This window comes from Pezoporus occidentalis, unplaced genomic scaffold (genome assembly GCF_034315485.1).
Source record: "Pezoporus occidentalis ecotype Australia unplaced genomic scaffold, CSIRO_AGI_Poc_V1 ctg63, whole genome shotgun sequence".
NCBI lineage: Eukaryota > Metazoa > Chordata > Aves > Psittaciformes > Psittacidae > Pezoporus > Pezoporus occidentalis.
In genome coordinates this window covers 4,743,170-4,767,052 of record NW_026915977.1, presented here as the reverse complement: position 1 = coordinate 4,767,052, position 23,883 = coordinate 4,743,170, and the positions used below count along the sequence as shown (strand labels likewise).

The following is a 23,883-nucleotide window of genomic DNA, read 5'->3' as shown; positions in this document are numbered from 1 at the left end:
CTGCATCAGATACTCCTCCAGCCTTTCTCCCTTCCCCAGACCACTGCCCCCAAGCTAAGGGGAATTACCTGCAATCACTGCAAGGAACAGGACAAAAGAAGGAAGGTCTTTGGCCTCTTGGGATTCACAGGTCAATGCTAAACACTTTCATTTCCACTTCAGAAGCCCCCAGGCAGTCAGGACCTAGCACATAGGAATAGCAGGGTTTGCTAACAGCTGGGCACCCACGCAGGTGATTTATATTCCCAATAGATTGATGGGGTCATCACAAATAAATTAACTCAGAGCAGATGCAGACAGGAATTAAGTGAAAAAGAAGATTGGGTTAATTAAAATCATACAGCTAAACTTTGGAAACCTGTACATAAAACAAGAGCAAACCAGGGAAAAAATATCAATATTGCATTTTTATATGTAAACTATTGCGGAGAAAGATGGATTGCCATCTTTGTAGGTTTTAATCTGCAGAATATAACAACATCAGCTAATAGAAGCTGTTGTTCTGCATGCTTGAGCATCCTTTTTGTGGGAAATAATCCTCCCTCCAAAGAGAGCCAGACTTTGAGATTTATTTGCAAAATGGTTGTAAAGCTCTGGAAATCCTGAACTAAGAGGTACTAAAGGAACCCACCACTAGATATCACCATTTCACTATTTAATAGATAGCAGAAAAATTGCTAACGTTGATCTGGCCCTGTTACCCAGGTAGATTGAATCACCTTCTACAGAGGCTTATTGCCCATGACAGAGCAGGCTGTCCTAACTACAGGTATTGTTTAATTGGGTAGGTTTAACTGAAGAGTCCAGCTGCCTCCAGCATCCTCGTCCCGTTACCTGGTAAATGGTTCTCCATGAGGATAGGAGATGGGAACTGGATCTGAAAGCAAGAATTCCCTGGCAGCATTTCTCCTTTGATTTCTGGCCTGTGGATGAAAAGAGCCACCAGGCAGCATTTGGCCTTCTGTAAAACACAGCACTGCGTTCATCTCTAACAGAATACACGTGGTGTCCTCCAGCAGAGCATGCCTTGGAAGTGGTTTTCCCTATGTAATTTGAGTTCACTGAGCCATTTTTCCTGCGGGTGACAATGGGTGCAGTTCCAGTGCAGCTGATGGAGTTCTACTCAAATTCACAAAGGGACTCAGTACCTCTCAGATATAAATAAATCCAAAGCATGCCATGGATTGAAACGTATCAGTCTAAATAAAATTGACATTAAACCAGTAACTGTGTAATAAATGTATTTGTCTTGGCTTTCCAGAAATACCAGATTTTGCTCCTAAAATGTATTCTGCAGCAACATACATGATACTTTTCCATGGGCAAAACTGCACAGCAGCAATAACAAAATAAGGTCTGTGGTGCTTTATATTAACATTTATCTACATCCTCATTTGCACTGCTAAAACGTGTATTATTGTGCTATGCAGCTACATCGCTATGAAAAATTAATTTTCCCTTTCCTTCCTCCAAACTGTTCATTAAAACTCTAAAAACTAAGTCATCTTACATTTTTCTAGTAGAAAAACAAAACCAGAAAGCAGGCCAGCAATAAAGTCATATATTATCTTTGCAGGTGCTAGACACATCCTTGCTTCATCCACATCCATAATACGGCTGATGTTGGTATAGCTGCTGTCATGAACTCTGTAACATGCTTCTCACTTCCATTGGGTTGTAATACAAGCTAAAGTTATCAGGACAGCCTGTATCTGTAGCCTTTATTATGATGCTGCTTGTGGTATTGTGTGCTCTTTTCCTTCCAGACAAAATTGTCCACATATTTGATGAAACTAATTAAAAACTGGGCTCTGAAACCCACCCTGAAACAGGATGGGACTGACACAGATCCACAGCGGCACACAGAATATTCATTTCCACGTTCCTCCACTGCGCCATTTCTCTCCAGGTGATGGGAGAAGCAGGGACATCAGAGCTGCTCCCACTGCGGCAGCCAACAGTGCTCAGCAGCATCTGTGAACATCAGTGTTGAAACCACAGTTGGCTTCAAGACCTAGGGCCAGGACTCAGGGGTGAGAAGGAGAGAATAGGTCTACCCCTTGTGCTTCTCAGGGCTGGAAAGGACAGAAAACTGACCAAAGTCTGACCCTCAGCCATAACTCCAACTTCCACGTTTCCTGAGGAAGAACTCCGTGCAATTAACTTCTTTCAGGACTTCAGTTTGAGCTATAAATATACCCCAGGGGAAATCAAAGGCAAGGGCAAGGCAGCACAAATGCCACAGAGCACTTTTTTCTGTGGTTAATTGCAAACCCTTTGGCTACTGATGTCCCCTGGAATATTTTTCCTCTCACCCTCAGTTAACTTGTTCTCTGCATCTCTACCAATGCAGTCCTTCGGCCTCTTCCAAAGGACTCCTGACTTGGTTTTGAAGGATGGGAAGGAATCAGGGCAATGCCCAGTAAAAGCAAAGCATCCTTTCTTACTGCCCTCTTAGACAAGTATTACTCATTTCTTAAGTGTCACTTGCACTCCTTACACCACCGAGGCCGATGGGAATTTCTGATTCAGCAAGGATGGTCACTTCAGTCTTGGACACGTATGAGTCAGATTTCATTTAACTCTTTTTATTTGCCACATGCTCAGCCTCAGCAGGAATTGGTTTTGCCCATCTGTTGCAGGCATCTTACCTTGCTGAGGGTGGAGGTGCTTCATTTCCAAGGAAATAAAAGCAGAGTCCATTTACTAAAACCACAGATAATCCATAACCAACAGTATACTGACAGAAAGCTGCACGGGTTTCATCAGAGAGGTAAGGATTTATTTAAAAGAAAAACATTTTTTAAAAAAAATTAAACATTTTTACAATCTTGATCAACAATCACCCAGATTTTCATTGTAACATTCTCCACCTACGCAGTACAAACGTACATTTGCAATAACATTAGTGTCTTCATTCATGTATCCTGTCAATATATTTCCTATGTATGGTATGCACAAAATAATCCCCGAGTCCTGCACGCCTCCACCTGCCCACAAGGTTTTCAAACCAAGGAAACATTTTGCACTGTGATCAAGCTTTGCAGGAGCAAAATTTGAACCCCAGTAGTTCAAACTTGGGCTTCAACCACATGGTCCAGTCTAGTAAAGACAACCTGACTCTTTCACTATCTGGTTGGGTGGATCGGTCTCTTAGAGGAAAGTTTTATCAGCCATGTTCCAACTGATTTTTCTTTCTTTCAGGAGTAAATCCAATGGTACATGACTATTCATACAAAGTCTTAGGAGGACATATACAGTATAAAAATATGGTTGAGTAGTATTTTAGAGAGAAATTAATTTCAAATTCTATATTAGGAAAAAAGGAAACAATGACCTTTACTTCCTCTGTTAACAAAGTATGATTCAAGCCTTAACATATTCATCTGAAAAAGTCTGTAGTGTGTAAATGTTTTATTTCCCAACCTAGTCCTTGGAGTGAAATATTCACATCCAAACCATATTCACCGCTCCAGCTAAGTCGATCAGTCACGATGTAAACTGTGTCCTGCAGCTCTTCCTCATGCATGCTGGGTTTGAGATTAGTAAGTTTGGAGTACTGAATTCAGAGCTATTCCTATTGGTAGTGTTGCACAAACTAAACAAAGCTAAAGAGTGCAAGAGCACTTCTCTGGCTTTCGATGTTTCGATGTTCTGCTCCTGTGATAGCTGAAAGCTTAGCTGAGTCAGGTTATTCCTTACCCAGCTGCAGGTGAGGAGGTTTGTTACAGAACCACATCTGGTCAGGTTTTCTTCAAAAACCTCTTTATAGAGCTCTGCCACTTTTGTTTCCATGTACCTGTTGAGCACGGAGTTTGAAAGGGGCTCCTTACAGAGCACAATACTCCTTTCCCCAGCTTCATCTCCAGGCAGGGACTTCACACTTGGTTTTTCGGGATGCTCACGTGGAGGGGACTGACCTAGAGGGATATCTGCAGACAGTAAAACAGGGCCATCGGGAAGTTCATCCCACGCATGGTCCAAAACACAACCTGAATCACACGCGTGGTCCCCCACGCGGTCTCCCCCAATGTGCAGGTCAGGGTAGTTTTGGTAAATGCTGTTGCACAACCAGGACCTGTACAAATCCACCTGATCAGTATCCTGTTCTCTCCTGGGGATATGCAAAGCCGGTGACACGGTTCCTTTAACAAGCACTTTGCGTTCCTTTGCAGGTTCCTTTTCTATAGATCTCCACTGAGGACTGCTCCTGTGCTCCATTTTGCTGCTTCTAGCAGGGATCTCACCCTGCTTCTCATGTCCATCAGCAAAGCCTCTGATTTTTGGGTTGTCTACAAGTTTCTGTCTCCAGATTCCCTCTTTATCCTTTCTGGGTGCATGAGATTTGTGAGGCTTATCTTGATGACAGCTTTCTTTATACATGAATCTAGTTAAGATGCCTTCTGCCAACATGATGACAAGTGTGAGTAACAGCCTGATCAGCAGAGTTCCATGTAGTCCTGTGAGTGACAAGCAGAGTACCTCAACCTTCTCTGGATAAAGAGGAGCAATAACAAAAAAGTCACAATGTGCTTTTCATAAAGACTGTGATTCTTTTGTTCTCTCTCCAAAATACTTACTTTTAGCAAACTGCATGCTTTTCTACAATTCCAACCTCTATACCATGTCAACAAGTGTCATTCAGTAGGTATAGGAAGGGCATTAACTGGGTCCTTCATCTCTAATGCGACCTCTGCTCCTAGTAACCTCTCTGTATTGTGGCTAGCTGAGATAGATCACAGTTATAGGCTATAAAATCAACAAAATTATTTTACTTGTCTATATCACTACCATCAGTTGCAAATCAAGGTTTTCCACTGAAAGACAACAAGTTCCAAGAGCTGAAGGAGTGACACAGGAAGGAAATCAAGATCAAATTCAGACTTAGAGGTTGATTCTGAATTGGTCTGAGCCCTCCTGTGAGGTGCCAAGGACCTTTAAAAGATGATGATAGTTCAAATACAGCAAAACTAACATGTAGTTCACATATAGGAATGTTTTTAAAGTTCCTCTTAATGATGATTTGGAAAGATAGATATTAATTTGTCTTCCCCAATAGCGATAAGTAGTATGCTTGTGTATCTGTAGGCTTTTATCAATCAAGATAAATGAACAATTAAAAGCTGGCCAATATGCCTCAAAATAATCTACTGTGTTTAGCAAGTCTTTACCATTCCTTTTCAATTCACCTACTGTTAAAATCAGCGGGAATCTTTCCACTTAGTGCCAAGTCTGACCTAAACTCACTAAGGAAAAGATCCCCAGCACTCCTCTTATGAAGGCATGGGAAAGATGAACACAAGAAAATCTGTCTGTTCTTCAAATGCCTTTTTAAATCTCTGAGTAATTCAAGTACCTTTACGTGCCTCTAGTGTGCTAATGGTTTGAAATAGGGGGCAGAGGCAAGGGATGAGGCAGCTTTACTGCAGAGTACATACTAAATCTCCCACAGAACGTGACACACTGGCATGCTGTTGAGAATACACCCAAAATTCTACTTGCATCATGGACAATTAAGGCTCAATACTTTTCACTGGGCTGGCAAGTTCCATCAGTAGGGATGCCATGCAAGTCACTGTTTAGCCCTCCACAGCAATGAAATCACTGCAGATTGAGTATATATGATATATAACCAGAAAGACCCTCCTCACTTCACTCATTTGCTTCTATCAATCAGCCATCAAACTTGAAACACTGGGTCACTTTTTTTAATCCCAATACTCCTTCCAGAAAGCTCTTCTACAACTCCAATTACTTGAAAGATGGGATATTTTTTATTTCCCACCTGTTGGCACATTACAGCCATTTGCTTTTTCTTTTCCAGGGTTCTGTTTCAGCTGGAAAGGCACTGCTCCTGAAGCTGAAGGCAACACTGCAATTGCAATATGCCAGCAAGTGAGGCAATACACCATGCCTTCTCCTGGTTACATTAGCATAATCATTTATTTTACCTACGGGATCATTTACATATGCTTTATCTACCTCTGAAAAATGGGATATAGGTACCCAGATCTTTAAGCGCTAAAAAATATTGCTGCATTGCTTTGAAAATGGTCATAGTGTTCAGTAGATGGTCACAGTGTTAATGCAGAGCTAAAATAGGGGTATCTTAGCAAAATTGCCCTCTTTAAGTGAAGCAAATGGTGCCTGCATTCTGGAACAAAGAGTGAGGAAAAAGGGCACAAAAAGCCCAGACTTACCAAACCTCGTCAAGTAAGGGAGGCGGATGGTCACATAGCCCAGAACTCTCCTACTACAGCAGCTGCACAAGAACAGACTCTTACATACCCTTTCTTCACTGCTGTCTGTGTGGAAAAAAACAGTACACATGATTTAGTTCCCTTTTCTTTCCCTTTTAAAACAGAAGTGATCCCACTGGAAAAGGGCACGGTTTTTGAATACCAAGTGACAGCAGAGCTAAAAGAGGATGTTAAAAAAGCGAACGGAGTCGTTTCTGGCTGTGGTGCAATGCTGATGAGTTGCTAACTGCCACAGTACATCACTTAACACCAACTAAGTCCTCTGAAGGATCACCATGTCTTACTTCACCCGGCTGTTCAAAACCAAACCTGAATTCCACCCAGCACTTCCATCTAGAGCAGTTCAGCTTCGTGCTGTCACCCACCTGACTTACAGAGGCGGTGATATTTACATTTCCCCTTTTGAAACAAATAGCCAGATTTATAGTCTTGTGACCTTCTTCTGATGGGGAAGAAGTAGCATGCAAAGTCACTCAATCCAGCCACTGTATTTGATACACATAAATGTGAAATAGAAGTTCACTACGTTAACTGTTTTATTCCAAGCCTAGCTGCTGCAAGTCTATTATTTTCCATTTAAACCATCACTATTTCATTTTAAAACCCCAGCTTCTTCGAGTTTTCCAATACCTTCTCCCACAGCAACTCCTTATTTACCCCAACCCGAGTTCGAGCTCTCCGGGGATGCCTCTTCTGCCAGGTTTAATGACAGCGGCACAGCGAGCCTGGTTTCGATCCCAGAGGGGCGTTTTTGCAGCGGAAAGGCGCTCACGGGGCTGGGATGCAGGTTTTAGACACCAAGAAGCACGATTCCTCCCTCCAGAAGCACACTTCAGGGGGCCGCCGGCTGGCGCGATGGCCCCCGATGGGAGCGATGCGGCCGCAGCACGCAGGGCAGGTACCGAGCCCCGCGGCGCTCACGGACATCCCTGACTGACATCAGGGAAGTCCAATGGGAGGGCGCGGTTGGTTGCCACAGCAACACCCCGAGGCGGTGGCCGGTACCCGGGGTGCGGGGGGTCCTGCCCCATCCCGTCCTGCCTGGACCAGCCGCCGGGCTTCTGCAGATCCGTGAGGAGGCGGCGGCCACCGGGGCTCACCGGTAACGCCGCGACCCGTCCGTCTGAGCAAGGGCTGCTGGCACAAACAGCGAATTGCTTCTGTGCGCTGGGAAAGGGCTGAGAGAGGAACGGAGCCCCGGGGGAATTACATCGCAGCTGATGTTACATCAGTGATGTCGCTCGTTTCCCTTAAAAGGATGTTGAAATGTACCGAGCAACTCGGAATGAAAAGTCCCAAGTTCGTGCCCAAGTCTTCAACAGGCAAACCTGTGAGAGAAGTTACTCTATGTAGAATCAATTTTGCTCCTTCATGAATGCAACATCTTAAACACATGTATTTTACATACTCGGAGTACTCCATGCTCAAGGTGCTCACCTCCTGTAGTGAGACAGCAATTTTCTACTTCACCACCTAAAGCTGACTTCTAGAAGCCGCCTGCATTTTCCAGTTGTTCTGAAAGTTTACCAACCCAGTTCAAAATTATTAGTAATAACCACTGAAAACAAAATAATGAACTGTTCAATCTAAAACATTCTACCAAGATCACATCATACAAAAAATCTGTAGAACACTTCCCCAGGGAAACTCATTAAAAGATAATTACCTCTTAATGACTTATTTGTAGAGGGATTATTCTGCATGGTTAGTGCTACCTGATGTATTCATGGGTGTAATCCATTTCCAGAACAAGTGCAGAGGCTGTCCCAGTCTCTGTGAGAAAAGAGGGGGGGGAAGGAATGTGGCAAAAATGCAACACCAGAACTGGGATCTGGAATGGACTACCTGGATGTGAGCAATAAGGAAACACCTTGATTTTCCCCTTACTCCTTCAGTCAGCTGGGGAAATGTGAACACAGACCGCCTCCTGCTAGGCAGTGTCATACACACATTCCCACAGCACAGCAAAGCCCTGAAAAACCAAGACTTGGTGAAAGAGGAAAACGCAGTCAGGAAACCTGACTGGCTGGTTAGAAGGTGATGGATTTGTCTCAGTGCCTTTTTAAATTGGCTATTAAAGTTCTCATACCATCATGGGGAAAACACAGATCAGCTCTGATAAAAGACCTTAACACAGGTTACTGATCAGTCTGAGTCTCTTATGTTAATGGATTTAAATTAGTCCTTTGGAAAAAAAACAGAACATTAATTACATTGTTCTTGGAAAGCCTTATTCCTTGCATGCATCAAATTGTGGGCCTGAGTGCACAGGACTGGCCCCTGCCTTTTCCTCGTATCTAGAAAAAACCTTCCCACCCAAAAGCCAGAAAATCAAGACACAGAGCAGATCTTTGTATACTGTGTGTTTGTGTGTGTGCATATATATATATATGTATGTATGTGTGTATATACATGCACACACTCTCACCCCTACCTGAGCTGCTCCAGAGCCCCTCCTCAACTGCTGCTGTACCTCAGGTTAACCCATTCTGTGCTTTGTCACTGTGCAGTTAAACTGAACACACTCTCTGAAGACCTTTCATTCAGGGACCAGCAGGCACCTACCTCCACTGCGCACCCCTCAAGGCATTTCTGGTATTTGAAATCTGTGCAACACCATCTCAATGATACAATCAGACTTTACAGAATTTGCCTTGAGATGCAGATTGAGAATATTGCATGAAAAAAAGAATGAAGTCCCACATGAATTGGTAGAAAAGTTTATTACTACAGCGCACACCACTGCAACCTGAAACAGCAAGTTAAGTAAACATTATATGCACACATGCAGTGTGTTTTCTAAACAGATTTTTGAAAACTGTTATTACATTAATGAATAGCAGCACGGGGTTTTGACTTGGTATGAACAAACAAGAAACATGGAGATTTTTTTCTGGGTTATACAAGTGAAGAGCATATACAGGAAAGGTAAACGGGATTCACTGTTAATTCAGAAATAGCACCCAAAGCCCCTTTTCCTATCTTACACAATGGACCATTTTTTAAGATGCTGAAGTAGAGGAAGTCAATGCAAGGGACTAGCAATGAACACCATTAACAGACATCATAACTGGTGGTTCTCAGTTGTGCTTTAGTTGTTCAGACAGAACAGAAGCTGATCATATAAATGGCACGCAAGCAGCCTTACAAGCCACTCTTGAAAGAAGTAAGTTACTGGCTTCCTTTGGAGGATGTGGATTGAAGACTGAGATTTGGGCAACCCCGAGGGCAGTCTGAGGGCTTGAGAATGCATCTTCTGAGGCTCTACAGAACATCTTTCAGGTGGTGCAAAACTTCAGCACGTAAAGCTTAAATTAATGAACCTGCTGGATCCACCAGGCACGAACAGAAGGTAAAAAAGGAATAGTTTTAGTTTAAAAATTTATCCTACACTGCCCTCTGGCAACACAAATATTTAGTAACATAGTTCCCTAAAAGCTAATTAATCACACATTGCCAAAAAAGCAACAGGGACTGTCTGGCACAGCCAGGCTCTGCAGGCATGGGATGAACCCAATTTGCTCCATCCGCTTCCCATTTATCACAGCCTTGGGGAATGAGGGGGGAAGCAGGTTAATGAGGAAGTGTATTCAGTGCTCCCCCAAAACTCAAATGCCTCCAGTGACTATTTTGGGTAGAGGTATTCTAAGTAATTAAAACCCACTAGTTGCAATAGGTAAGAGCTCCAACCCAACAGACGTAACAGGACCAGGGCATGTGTAACACGCACTTTGCTGTACAGAGCTTGCAGCCTTTTCATTTGGAAGCTCCACTTCATCCAACTGAAGGGACCACTTCAAACCGTGAACAAACCATGCGAACCAGTCAGTCGTGTGAGAAAGCATTCTAAACCGATTTTATTGGAATGATACAGGAATGGTTAATATACACGGTAAATCCTCAATGCCTGCCTTCTACATAGAAAAACAACAGATAAATGAACAAATTCCGTTCTTGTGCCCATTGTTAACCCAACACAGGTACAGTACAGAAAACCAGCAAACAGGCAGCAGACTCCCAGCACTCCAAAATTCATGCAGGATATCTGCATCAGAATGAACGCAGGTTTTACACACAACAAGGAGTTATTTTCAGTATTTTTCTGTTTGTGCTGGTGCCTTGTTCCCTGGACAAAGAAATAATTCAGTCTGTCTCAACAGAGCTTTCTTAGGAATGCTGACACAGTCTGAACACTACCATATGGCAAGGCTGGGGGACCAGGCGAGGGAAGTGACTTTGCTTTCTTAAACCTGGAGATTTTCTTGCCCATCAGAAGCAGAGACCAACTTCATTTCAGCATGTTTTGGGTTGCTGAATTTGGCAGAGATTTCCAATTACATACTCCACAAAATAATGACTGCAATTTACAAAACTTACACCATTACTTTCCTTACACAGGAAACACAGCAAACAGGCATGAGCACAGCGACTCGCGTGTCAAATCCCACTTTCTTCACAAGGCTTCCATACTTTCCCCAAAACTCGTTTAGAGTTTACTTAAACACTAGCTGAGACATAAAGATGGGGCCAATATTAAGAAAGAAAAATCACCTAGGTTCAGACAAGTGAAATCATACTGAGCAACAAAAATCAGACACTGGGTTTAAAACATAACCTAACTTCCATCCTCAAACAGTCTTACAAATAAATTTCACAGCATTTCAGGAATTACTGAAATATGATTTAACAAAATTACTGATGAAGCCGCTGATGAAAAAGCACAAAGGCATGTGAAGGCAACATTAATCTATCCCTGTGCTTTTTGATACTCTGCTTGCTTATGTAAGCACAAGCTTGAAACTGACCTCCCAGGCTCCAATTCAGAAGAGATAAAACATGAATTAAATGTCATTTTAACTAACTTTAACTCACTTTTACACTGGATCCGGCAGTAGTTTCACCATGAGCTGTCTGGCAGCAGAGCTGCTCTCCAGCCAACAGCAACAAGCTGCATTCTAACAGACATTGACAAGATCATTAGTGGTAGTGAAGAGAACAAAAGTCCCAAAGAAAGGTTGGTGAGGGAACTATCCAATTACTCCACTTTAGAACATCTTTGTAAGCGTTGAGTTTTGACTTTTTTCCCTATTCCTAAATTTCAGACTTTGAAACCAAGAGCTCCAATCAGTTTCAGAAAGTATTTAAAAAGCACTGCCCAGATTTTAAAGCATCAGTGTAAAATAACCACATGGCAATGCACCCTTTTGCTGATCTGTACCCTTTTGTTTCTCTGTCTTCACGGAACAAAGAAAATCAAAATTGTATGCGTGGAGCCATTAGAATTAGCCTCCAACTACGCCAAAGACTAATTATCTTTCTTCCTGTGTTTTGATGCTTTTGGGGAGTAAGTATGTGGTGCAAAATGCATCTTAAGTTACCCACACACTTTCAAAACCTGTTTCTCACCCTTCAGGGCACTTGTAATTATCTGTATTTTTGCAGAGTATGGCCAAGAAAAAGAGTCTCTCTCAGGAACACTGGGAGAACAGACAGGTTAATATTGCACCAATACAAGACACTTTAATGGATCTGCAGTTGCTGCAATAGCTTTATGATATGGCAATAACAATGGGAAAAAAGTTTTTAAAACCTTAAAAAAAAAAGAAGTCTCGCTTAATTACAATATTCTTGCTATTCAAACATTTATTTCCTCCTTTGAAAAAATACTATATGGGTCTAATGACTACTTGAACATGCAATACGATGCCTAATGCTATAAGCAGTGTGAACTGGCATTTTTGTAGAGAAATACATTAAAGGCTTTCACCCTTACACAGGTAAGGAAATGCCATTTCTGGCTGTTTTGGCTTATTTGCAGGAGTGCCTGGGGATTAGAGCAGTCGTCACTGAGGTGCACTGGACCTTGCACACAGATGTGTAATCGAGTCGTGCTTAGGCAGCTGTGTGATGAACTTGCCAACGGAAAGGCCATCCGTTGCCCAAATCCCTTTTTGTGAAAAGGGCCCACGTGGATCACTTACATGAGAAAAACATGGCTTTTTTGTTTGTTTTTACCATCTGTACAGTGTGTTACAATACAAATCTTAAATACTCACTCTACAAAAGAACAAACACAACTTTCAAAAGTGACTACAATGGCTATACTACACACCACCACCTACAATTTCATCTGAAACCAGAAAAGACACTGAAAAATTACTGTGTAATTCAGTAACATTTTTGAGGCAACTCAGGCACTAAAGTTACTATCTGACAAGGTTTTAGATGCTGTTTTCCATGTTTTAAATACTTGGATCTCTAGGTATAACCCCATTTGTATTATTAGTACTAAAATAGTTTCTTTACGTTTACACAAAATGGACGACTTGCCAAGACAGTTTGAATTAGGTGAAAATCATTCATGTCCAATTGCTTCATTCCTATGCTTCCAACTTGGCAGTAACACACTCCACGCTCTCTAACTTTATGTTCACATTGTCATCTTGTGTTCAAATTTGTATTAGGTGAATGCTGCAAGCACCAATCAAATGTTAGAAATCACACCTACATTTCCTGAAGCAGAGACAATTGTACTATTTTATAAAAAGCTGTGGAAATTCCCTTTACAGAACGTTTAAGGCAGTTGAAATTCATGCTTGCTGCTTTGCCAGTGCTTCAGCTTCCTGAAATAGCAGAAGAGAATTACACATATTAGTACGTCATGGAAGGTGGTAACTTACACTTACCTGTGTGAGTGTATGACACAACAAAGTCTGCAGTGGTACATGATTAAGAAGTGAGCAGCACTGAACCCAGTTTAAGATAAGAGTCCCCATCACCTCTAATGACATTACAAAACAAGTCCCATACGGTGCTGGCTTCAACTCCAGTTCTGAGCCATCCCAAGTAAGACCTGCAGGAATACTCCAACCTGTGCCCGCAGCTGGCTTTGACCATAAAAGTTTAAAACAAAAAAAGGGGGGGAAGAGGTCTCAGGATAGATGCTGTACCCTTTCTGAACCAAACCGGACTGAGCCAGCATTTAGCCACTGCCTCCCGGAAGGGTGACTGGATCAAGCTGCGAGTCCTCAGCTGGACACAGCCCAGAGCTGCTCAAGCACAAGACCCACACGTGAGCCCTGTTCTGGGCTGGCAGCAGGTCCGTCCTGGCACCGACAGTGCTGAGTAATCTCAGCTCCCTGCTGCACTGCAGGGGGACAGAAGCCAGCAGGGACACAGAAGAAAATTAACCTGCATTATTCAGTTGTCTTTCAGCCTTTGTAAGGGGGTCACAAAGGAGAAGAGAATGACAACAGAAGAAAGGCAAAATTAACTTTTTCTTTTTTTTTCTGAAGGTGTTTTCTACAAGTGTACTTTTGATCAAAGATTTATTTAATCACCTGTTAGCAGCAAGGAAGATAAAGAATCCTGGTGGTCTCACTACGGCACTTTAGGCTGGACAGTGTGGCTTATTTTAAAGGAAAAAGTTTGACATCTGCTGAACTTTTATGTAAAGCAGTTGTTTGCTTTTGTGACTAAAAAGAAATACTGAAGATAACAGACACAACAAAATCATTGCTAACATGAGCCAGCATGCTAAATACATAAAAAACAAGAGGAGGAAAGACTAAGAAACGAATTTCCAAGAAGCCTGTAAGACTTGCAAGAGAGGGGACACGTGGGTGACCCCAGCCTGCAGGGCAGGAAGTACCACGCATATCTCCCTTATCTTAGACACGGTGGACCACTCTGGGTTTCCTGGCTGTCTGCCCAAGAGCCTTGCCTCCTGACTCAGGGGCGTGGGAAAGCCTCGCTTGGCCGCTGGCTCAGGCCTGCTGTGCTCCAGGGCTGCGCTCTGCTCCTCTCTGCCCACATATCACAGGCCAAAGAGCAGAGCCAGGTGTCACCGCTGCTCGTGCAAGGGCATCCAGTCCGTTCATGGCAGAAAAGGCAGGTGAAGAATGGAGAAAAGGTTAAAAAGAACTACACAGCGTGGTGAAAAAAAAACGATGTTTGATATTCTCTAAAAGACAAGCGGCTCTTTGAAGGGTAAGAAAGAGGAGATGGTTCCTTTGGCTTTGGGACAACTCCACCAGTCATGAGCACTACAGAAGTGACATCCAGCGCTGTTTTTTCCTTTCTCTCCAGAAAACGCAAGACAAAGTACTTATCTTCAAAACAGGCAGTGGCAAACCAGGAAGGACTCCAGGTATTCCCCTCATCCCCAGGAAAGTGGGTACAAGTAACTCAGAGAACATACTAACCTATCTGCCTTGAAGGTCAAACTCTTATTTCCTCAGGTATGGTCCTGCACGCTTCTCAGATTTGACACTACACCTCTTTCATGCTTTTCCTTACTTCTCCCTCAAGGCCCTTCACTGAGCATGCTCTCAGTCCTTAAATAATTAATCAAGGCCTTTAACTCACAAAATCCTCTCCACTTAAGACCCACCCATATTGTCTGAGGTAGGGATATTTAAGATGAATAGAATGCAAACCTTTCTCAGGGTTTGTAGGTCTAATGGTACCCTCAGTGCCCAAAGCACAAACCAAATCACCAGGGCTCAGTAAATAGTTTCATATGCATTTTACATGCTTACTTCAGAGCTCTTCTTGTTTAGCATTAATATTGGACATTTGTACTCAGTCAACTACCTTTCCAAACCTCTCCTAATGACATCTAATGGAGGTTTACTGTCAAGGTCCTCTCTTGCACTCACATACAGGTTGAACCCAGACTTTCCATTTTATGTAGCAACAGACACGGATGCAATGTCATTAACTACAAATATTACATCCAAGCTGCATGCAGCTGTGCTATAAATGCCAATTTCAGCATCAGGCAATCAGCTTGATTTTACATCATGTAATTGTGGGACAGATACCAAAAGTCAGACCAGCAGCAGAATGCACTGGGTACAAGGTCACTTATGCAAAGGTTATCTTCATCAGCTCAAACGCACCTCCCCAGGCTGCAGCAAGCAATTCAGCATAGTACAGCTGCATTGTGATTCTCCTTCTGAAAACTCACCTTTTCCTTAGGTGAGGACGGAATCAGAGCAACTAATAGCCATGCTGACTGGTTCTGCAGGCTGGCAGGTTAAGGAAGCAGCAATGTTCATACACATTACAGACACAGATGACCTGATTCATTATGGCAGCACCTGCTCCCCAGTACCACTGCACTTCACATGAAAGGAAACACAAGCTTTCTTGCTGTGATCTCAGAGCTGCTTTCTTACTCCTTGGCTCCATGCTGCACACTCTCTTGTGCGATACTGTACAGATGTTCCCAGAAACTTAAGGAAGATTGATATGACTATGGCACTGTGTGCAGCTGGCCTTCCAACGTCGGCAACGCATGATGCTGGGGTTTTGCTCTCTGCAATTCTGCACAAGGCAGAGTTCTTCCTCACTACACCATTTCTACTGCTAGAAATCAGTCTGGCTCCCGAAACTGCTTCAGTCTGATCCACAACTTGTAATGCTCATCACTGACAGATCACCATCCGCCTTTAAAATTAGGTCTCTTAGTGATGTGCACAGCATGACCTTCAACTCTTACATGAATAAAGCTGAAAGGAAACGGCGTGTTTATCCGTTGGAACAAGAAAGCTGGAAGTGACCTGGAGGATCCTGCTGTTGTCAAGTGAAACGTATAAAGCAGGCTTGTCCTATCCTATCAAAATCAAATGGAGAATTCCAGCTCATTGCATCCACAAAGCAGCAACCCAGTTTGTAATTGGCGAAGAAAAACAAGGCTTTGGATAACAAGCTGGAGGAAAAAATTACTCTGAAGCAAGACCACATTATTTCAAATACAATGACTCTGGTTTCAAGGTAGTTTCTAGTACAAAAATTCTTACCAAAACTTCACATGAATTAATTTTTTCACTGAATTAAAAGGATTCTTTGGGTTTGTGACAATTTTTTTAAATCTTGATTTCTTGTGCGTTTTTCAGTGAAAAACTGAGGAAAAACAAAAATCCAGTGGTCAGAAACAATTACTTCTAGTGAAGAACTTGACCCAGCTCTTCTTTCCAAAGCAATGAAAGCTCTTCCATTAACTTAAATAAGAACAGGGTGGCTCTGCAGTGAGGACACCAAAAAAGCATTTGTACTGAACACTGAGTTCTTCTCATAGAAGGAGGGAAGTTGCCTCCAGGGAACACCAGATCCTCCAAATAAACCAGCACATAACAGTGTGTGCTGTGATGCTGGAGCCTGAAAGTTATCAGATCCATGGGTAGGTTGACTGGGGCAACCACAGAGCACATAAAATACCCGACTATGAGCAGAGAAGAACAAGATGTAGAATACAGATTGGGGTTTCCTGTGAGAAACGTGCACACCTACCTTTGAACCAGGTGGTGCAGTCAAGCCTAAAAACGCATATACCGCGTTGTTCTCTCGTGCCTCGAAGAAAGCTTCATAGTCCTTCACCAAAGGAGTCCACGAAGCAGGGGGAAACAAAAGGCAAAACATGAGTTGTCAGAAATAGCCACAGCTCAATTTGTGTTATCAAACACGCACCAAGCAAGCTGCTTCCTGTGGCCGAATGCAAAATTCAGTGGACCCTCAGGTAATTGTTGTTCGCACTAATCCCCTACCCATTGTACCGCCTGAAAAGAGAATATCACTGTCTGGAGCAAGAAGATGCTGCTGTGAGGTGCTTCTGCCTTTCCCAGAGGGAGAGCTTCCATAGCAAGGCAGTTATTGTCACTGGTCTGGCCTGGATGTCCCTCCTGCAGGAGCAGGCTGAGTCTGTACCTTGTCATCAGTAACACTCATGCGCCCAGATGTCATCATTGCTAATTACTGAGGAGGAACGGCAAGTGTGCAACTATGGACATTAACTCTTAAACCTGTTAAAAGTTAAATTTAAACCTGTAAACTGAGAGTACACCTTTTCCCATCATGTTTCTCATTAATGATTACTCTACGCTAATGAAGGAAATCAGGTAGCACTGTTCATTGTTCTCATAGGGCCCTGTAGTTGCTCTAAATACATAACAGCCACTTCCCAGGAAAATTAAGGTAAAACCAATGAAATAATAAGAGAAATACCAATGCTCCCTTCTCTGCCCTTTTTTATATTTGAGGCAGAAGGCAGTGTTGGTAGAAACAATGCAGCTTAGCTGTCTGCTACGTTTGGAAGAAGGAACCAAAAAGCCCACAGTGTGACTCAGCAACAGCAGTTGCCAAACGCCGACTAAATGAACCCATGAGGTTTGTGCAAGTCCACTGTCGTCCCAGTTACCACATACTTTCCTCACCCTGATTTCCAAACTCAGCACATATCTGTCCTATGACTTTCCTTTTCTCCCTTTTTAACTGAAGCAACAGCAACAGCTTCCTCCAGCTTTGTGGGGGAGTGTTCTGATGCAGGAGTCCAGCCTGAGAAAACAGGCAAGGCAGTAGCTCAGAGCAGGCTCAGTCAGGGCTGAAGTCAGGAAAAGAGCTGCCATTAGGGGCATGCTGCTTTGCATGCCTGTCTGTGTGGTAGGCAAAAGCCTAAGAAACAGCAAATGCCATTTGCAAATAGCAGCATGTTCAGAGCAGGGGCAGCTCTAAAAGAGGCGGCTGCAGCTGAAACAGAAAAACTACAGGACACAGAGGATTCAAGCTGCCTAGAAGACGAGGTGCACTGAGTTATTGTTCGATTTTTACATGCAACATTCAGGTGCTAATTTGATAAAAATGTGTACAATTAAGTTAAATCCCCCCTGAAGCCCTTCTGTTGGCAGTACTGGGGCTGCTTGATAACAAAGGGGTTGTTTATCTTGCTAGTGCATAGTCCAGCTGTCTGCTTTGTAGCATCTTCCAGGAAAGGAATGCCTGTGACTAAGGAGCAGGGTTCATGCCAGCCTGCACAGCACCAACAGTTACAGCCTTTCTGCTGTGCACAGGCCAATAAAAGACAATTTGCTCATTCCTCTGCCAGCTATGCTGCATCAGATGAAATATACAGGGAAGTTCATGCTTGAGATGGATCAGATAAAGACAAAGAGGTTCAAGTGTGTGGGCACAGAATTAACTTTGGCCTTCCTGAAAGCTAAACTATAGTAATTTGAATCAAGCTACATTAACTCTCTGAAATTCAAAAAGTTCAAGATGACAGCAACCAAAATTTGAGGGATGAAATAAACCCATAGCAAGAACTGGTCTAAAGCATCTAACCCCCTTTTCCCCAAGCTACTGTATTCACAACTGTCATAGGTTGTAGCTGGGGAAGCACCTCTGACAAGCAGGCATCCAGATTTAGGTGCATACAGCTTTTTAATTCCTGTCCCACATCCCTGCATGGTAAACCCCATTCTGCTGCACAGCTGCAGCAGTGCAGCAGAAATCTGGCAACACTGCACTGATAAAGGACAACCACACAGTGATCTGCTTGCATCCCTAAAGCTCTGGTACACCAAGGGAGAAAGGTGATACTGTTCCAATGGGAATTCCTACTGGTACAGAAATATTTGCTGCTTCTTTCTGTTTGTTTGTTTTTAAAGAGGTAGCAGAACAGAGATGTTCAGCTCTCTGTGACTAGCCCCTTCTCAGTTTCCTGCTGCAGACAACTATTTATCATTACATTTGCTGCTCCAAACCAACTTTTTTCTGTGTCACAAGCACAGTCAGTAACATTTTGAGAGCCGAGTAGTGCATTAGCTCACTGTGGATAGTTTCAAGTTCTGCTTTTATTACAAGCAGGAAAAAATTTCCTGGACCTTTAAGAGTAATTTTTCAGTAGCCACAAAATTGCCTCACAAAGGTCCAGAATCAGCAGGTTCTGGCTTAGAGACTTTGCAGGTCAGAACCAGACTGCAAAATGACTTAGAAATCCAACACACAGCACCAGGTCTCATACTGGGAGCTCTTTTCAGAAGATATTAAGTTTAAAAAACAAAACTAACAGTTAATCTAATAACCATTCAGGCATGGCCTGCTGAGTAGAAGTGCTGCAGGGCAACTTACTTTTGATCAAGCACTAAAATAATTAGAAGTAGAAATTGTATTTACAACATGAGTTTAATCCATTGAAGTTACTGGAGTAAGCAGGCTGCAGAAGCCTTCATTTTGAAAGCAGTACACAAAAGTGGATCAGAGGATCACAAAACTGATCTAAGAGCATGGCAGACATCACTTCATAGGAGCACTTATCTTGGAAGATGAACAGATTATAGAGCTACCTGGGATCCACACACATGGGCAAACCCCACACAGTCAGAACAGACCTCTGAACTTGGTACAGAACGTAAGGTTGGTGCAACAGTGCCAGATCTGTGAAGTGCTAGTTCACCATTATGGTGAACATGAGAATTAAAAAACCCTGTATATTTTCAGAGCCACAAGAGGAGAGAAAAAAAACAGAAGGGGGGGGGGGGGCATATATATACACTGCAAGGTGGTGGTAGGCTCTTTCCAGTAAGTAGCATAAATAACCTAAGAATCAGGAGGTCCAAGCTTTAATCTCTCCTCTATGGTGGACCTGGAATCAGTTACGATTACAAGCCCAAGAGGAGGGATGAATGTCTAACATGCCCCTCGCACTGTGCATGCCTGAACACAGGGCTGGTCAAGTCCTTCCCTGCTGGTGACAACAGCGAGCAAGAGGACTGGGAGGAAGCAGATGCTGGGACCTGGAGCCATTCCTTACCCCGAGGTACCGGCTGTCATTGAAGAGCCGGGGGGGCAGGGGGTTCCCACTTGCTGGCCGGCTGTCTTCAGGGACGTTCTCACGCATCCATTTCCGATTCTCCTCATTGGCAGCAATATCCTTTTCCTCAAACTCAATTTTGTTAGCTTCCAAGAAACCTAACACATCTTGTTGCTGCTTTTTAATCTGTCACAAAAGAGAAGAGGGGAGAGAAAGCAAACAAAATCAGTCAAACCATTTTTGTTGCTAATTATGCAGTTCCACGGTTCAATGCAGAAACAAGGGGGTGCAAAACAGGCTGAAAATGGAAATTACAAGAAAACTCTTAGAATAGAAGTTTTCTAAAGAGTTATATCTGAGCCTTGACTTGGGCCCCCGTATAACTGAACACGCTGAGGTCTAAAGTCTCTAATGCACAGCAAAGGTGGGAGCAGTCCCCTCACAGAGGCTGTGTTGGCCATGCTTTACAATTAAGTCAATACAATTAAGAATGTTGCTTTTTCAGGTGCAGTGAAGTGTGCTGGAGGGCCATCTGAGGTACAATCTGCTTCCTTCGTGCCCTGGAAGCACACGCTGAACCCACCCTCAGAGAAACCAGAGTCCCACCTTGCTGCAAGGACTCCGTGTTAGAGATCTCATCGAGTTCTCACTAGCAGTAAGATCCCAAAGTAATTTTGGCTTATGTTTCTTTGCACAAAAAGAAAATCAAACAACCCTCTCCTGCTGTGTTCTGGGTTTCAGTAGTGGCAGGTATGGTCTCTGGAGAGCTGCGATCCCACAAGCCCTGTCCTTGCTCATATGAAGGAGAAGCCTGGGGGTGTTGACCACACAGGCTGGACAAGATCCCACACCTGATGCAGCCCATCCTCTGCATACTCACACAGCACCCATGTGAAAAGCAGTATCCGTGTTGGCAAAGACTGTGCTGGGTTTTTACAGGAGAGTGGTTTTTATTTACTGCCATATATGAATTACTGACTTCCTGATGCAGAGAGGGTCTGCTTATGCTCTATTCTTCTTTTGCATGACTGTACCGCCATAAAGGAAATTATAACCATGTGCATCCTGGCAAGCAATAAAGAAATGGGATTTAATGGGAAATTTGGTCTCCTCAAATTATTCCTTTTGCTGCAAACCCAGCCCAAGGCCCTGCTTTAACCCAACCAGCTCAGGGCAGCAGCAGCAGAGCTTTGTACAGATGTTGTACTGCTGCTAATTCAGGTCTGCAGCAGCGTTCCCGAGCAGCCTCTCCATATACGGCAAAGGGAAACCTCCCTGAGCAGTGCCAGGGTCAGGGTGCAGCAGCTGAGAGCCAAATACGGAGCCAGGGCTGGAGCCGCAGCTCACATGGCCGCAGAGCTGGACCAGGAGCCGTGGGGAGGCTGCAGGGTGCTGGTGCAGGACAAGTGCAGCCCTGGAAGGATGAAGTTTGGGAGAGCACAGCCCACCTATGCCTTGGCTGTCTTTAAGCATCCATTTAGTCCATTGCTGCTGCTCTCTCCTCACAACTGCCACTCACCCTTCATGGCCACCCCTCCTCTCCCAGCACGGCTGCATCAGACCTGGTAATAAACGGATCTTTCCCCCCCTGAACTAGTGACATTTTCATTAACCATTTCTAAATTACAGATCCAGTGAGTTTTCATCAGCCTCAGGTACGTGTCCCAAATCTGCTGCTTAGCAAGTACATACTTTGAGCTGTCCCACATTTCTAATAAAAAAAAGAAAACCAAGTTTTTACCCAATCTACTATTAAACTGTACATTCTGCCATGTCAAACACGAGCTGTTTGACAGTTATTACACTTTCCATCTCTTGAGAAGTCTCTTCATTCTTGAAATCATTTTTACTATTCAATTGCCTCCGAGCCATACACACATCCTCACATTCCTTACAGCATCTCAGCTCAGCCTCTCGGTTCAACCCCTTCAAAGGCAGACTGCATATCCAGTCCTTCCTTGCAGCCCCAAATCTGACCAGGCTGGACTATCTCAGCCATTAAGATCAAGTTTCTTCAGCATGAAGAAAATACCTCTGGCTACCCTACTTGCCATTATTTCATACAATGAACTTAAATAGAGTTTTCCTCTGAGACACATGTATGCCAAACACCTCTCTATACACCACCACATTGCCCATTTTGCTTTATTCTCACTCATTCTCCAAGTTTCACAGAGCAAGGACAGTCTCTGGGTTGTATTTTAAGTTCCAGGTATCACAACCATGAACACTCTCTGCTTGTTTATGAAGAACTAGCAAAGCTGGAAATGCGTTTCTTTTCTGCTGGAAAAGGCACCATATGAAAGGCAAGCAAGGGCGTCTGGTTTCTGTGCAGCTCAGTCTGTCTGTGGTCAAAGGAGGTGATTCTCTAAAAGCACTGCGAAGAAAAGTGAGGAGCTGGTGTTGATGCATGAGTAGTACCAGTTTGAAACCCTAGTTTTCTGGCCTAAGAAAACCCCCCTAGGTTGGAAGATTAAGAGGTGATGTCTTTTCCCAGCTCCTCAGACAAGTCTTCCAACCACAGTGACAAGCACTTATGCAAGAGCATTAAATGTTCCAGAGAAACATGGCACCAACCACCAGACAAAACAGACTCCAAGCTGCCAGATCGCATTATTTTATGGGATCTTGTTTAGATAACTTCTGTTAATCTCAGGAAGGGGAATACCACAGGGGGGGAAGTGCCTAAAATAAAGCAAAAGACGCCTGCTGCTGCTTCAGGGTACTTTGTCTCACTCAAAAGGGCATATGCTCTCCTCAGGACAAGAGCCTGGGAGATGGTTCCTGCTGCCCATGTTTGGGAAGGAGTGAGGAGCCAATTCTTCAGGATGCGCCTGTCAACACGCAGCACTCGCTTCCTAAAAAAACCTCTCCCAGTTGCCTAACCAGGCATGGACACCAGCCAGTGCCTTTCCAGATACTGCACCTCGTCCTGTGCAAACAACTGTCATGTCTAAAGCTATTTTGGTTGATAGGCTTCAGCTAACTGCAGTTTGCAAACACAAAAAGCTTTGTTTATACCAAGTGCTCCTGACACATTCTGCAGGGCAGAGAGTGCCAGTGGAAAGCCAGGAATGTGCACACAGCCAGTGTGTGAGCTGGAGAGCAGAGAGCAACGTTGCTGAGGCAGGGTACTGCAGTGTGAGCCCTCGTGGATAGGAACAACAGAGGACACAAGGACAGGGATGGGTAGACAACCACAAGGAAGGAAGTGGCTGCATGCAGGAGTGGATGGAAATAAGCAGAATGGATGGATGGAGATGGAGGGGAAGATCCTGCAGTGGAGGCAGGATGGAGACAAAGGGACAAAAGGAGAGGGGCTGGGGTGCGGAGCAGCAGACACCAGTACTGCTGAAAGAAAGGGCTGCATGAGCTGGAGCTCACGGCTGCACTGCCTGGGGAAACACAAATGCCCTCAAGTTTTGTTCCCAGATGGCTTCACCTCCAGCCCCAGGAACACACACCGGGTTTCTCAGCCTGAACACACCAACTCACGCTTCTCAGGCCATTCCTGGGGGAAAACCAGCTAAAATTACTCAAGCGAGTGGAAATATTAGATTTTTTGCTGACGTTCCTAAGATAATGTTGAAAGGAAACATTAAACCAAACAAATCTATTTTCACTTCAGTTTGGCCTTTAAAGTCTGTTCCAGACAGAAATAGCTTCATAGCAAGTTAGCAATGGGTACGTGAAGTCTCACCACCAAGCTGTAATCTTCTGCATACAAAATCCTCATAAGTAACATCAGAAGCTGACGATTCCAGCAGACTTTCTGATTTTTAAGGTATCTTTGTGTAAAAAGATTCTCTTTCTTTCCAGTTACAAGCCAGTTATGAAACACTAAGCTCTCAAGAGAGCATGTGCACAGAGTAACAGGATGAAAATGAGTAGTTTAGGATTATGAACAAGTATTGTCCCTCACTTGAACACACACCAGAAGTGAAATTTACTGTTCCAAGATGTGACTCGCATCAGCACACGTCAGTAACACAAGCGAAACCGCATCAGGGCCACGAGGAGTAGAGACAGGTG

General features: G+C 43.7%; 2 protein-coding genes and 1 long non-coding RNA gene across 5 annotated transcripts in view; 1 reads left to right on the top strand and 2 right to left on the bottom strand.

Moving 5' to 3' along the window:
• Window positions 1-2,760: 2,760 nt before the first annotated feature.
• Window positions 2,761-7,021, bottom strand: LOC134174752 (TLR adapter interacting with SLC15A4 on the lysosome-like). Of its 3 annotated transcripts, XM_062639985.1 has the most exons (3): window positions 6,891-7,021; window positions 6,201-6,305; window positions 2,761-4,460 (listed from the first exon to the last, which is right to left on the bottom strand). In XM_062639985.1, the coding sequence occupies exon 3, from the start codon at window positions 4,411-4,413 to the stop codon at window positions 3,490-3,492; it is 924 nt and encodes a 307-aa protein (XP_062495969.1). In that variant the 5' UTR covers window positions 4,414-4,460; window positions 6,201-6,305; window positions 6,891-7,021; the 3' UTR covers window positions 2,761-3,489. The 3 variants fall into 3 exon arrangements, with proteins under 3 accessions (XP_062495969.1, XP_062495967.1, XP_062495968.1); XM_062639983.1 differs by lacking the exon at window positions 6,891-7,021 and having other exon boundaries at window positions 2,761-4,493; window positions 6,201-6,710; XM_062639984.1 differs by lacking the exon at window positions 6,891-7,021 and having other exon boundaries at window positions 6,201-6,709.
• Window positions 7,022-10,092: 3,071 nt separating this feature from the next.
• SH3BGRL (SH3 domain binding glutamate rich protein like) overlaps window positions 10,093-23,883 on the bottom strand; it is a 32,886-nt gene continuing 19,095 nt past the window's right edge. The window contains exons 2-4 of the mRNA XM_062640210.1: window positions 19,852-20,037; window positions 16,557-16,637; window positions 10,093-12,883 (exon numbers count right to left, since the gene is read on the bottom strand). Of these exons, the coding sequence (XP_062496194.1) occupies window positions 12,851-12,883; window positions 16,557-16,637; window positions 19,852-20,037 (300 nt within the window). The 3' untranslated portion in view covers window positions 10,093-12,850. The remainder of the gene's footprint in view (window positions 12,884-16,556; window positions 16,638-19,851; window positions 20,038-23,883) is intronic.
• On the top strand, window positions 14,086-17,327 carry LOC134174878 (uncharacterized). The gene is made up of 3 exons (XR_009968821.1): window positions 14,086-14,249; window positions 14,349-14,442; window positions 15,726-17,327. It is a non-coding gene; the product is annotated as an uncharacterized LOC134174878 (long non-coding RNA).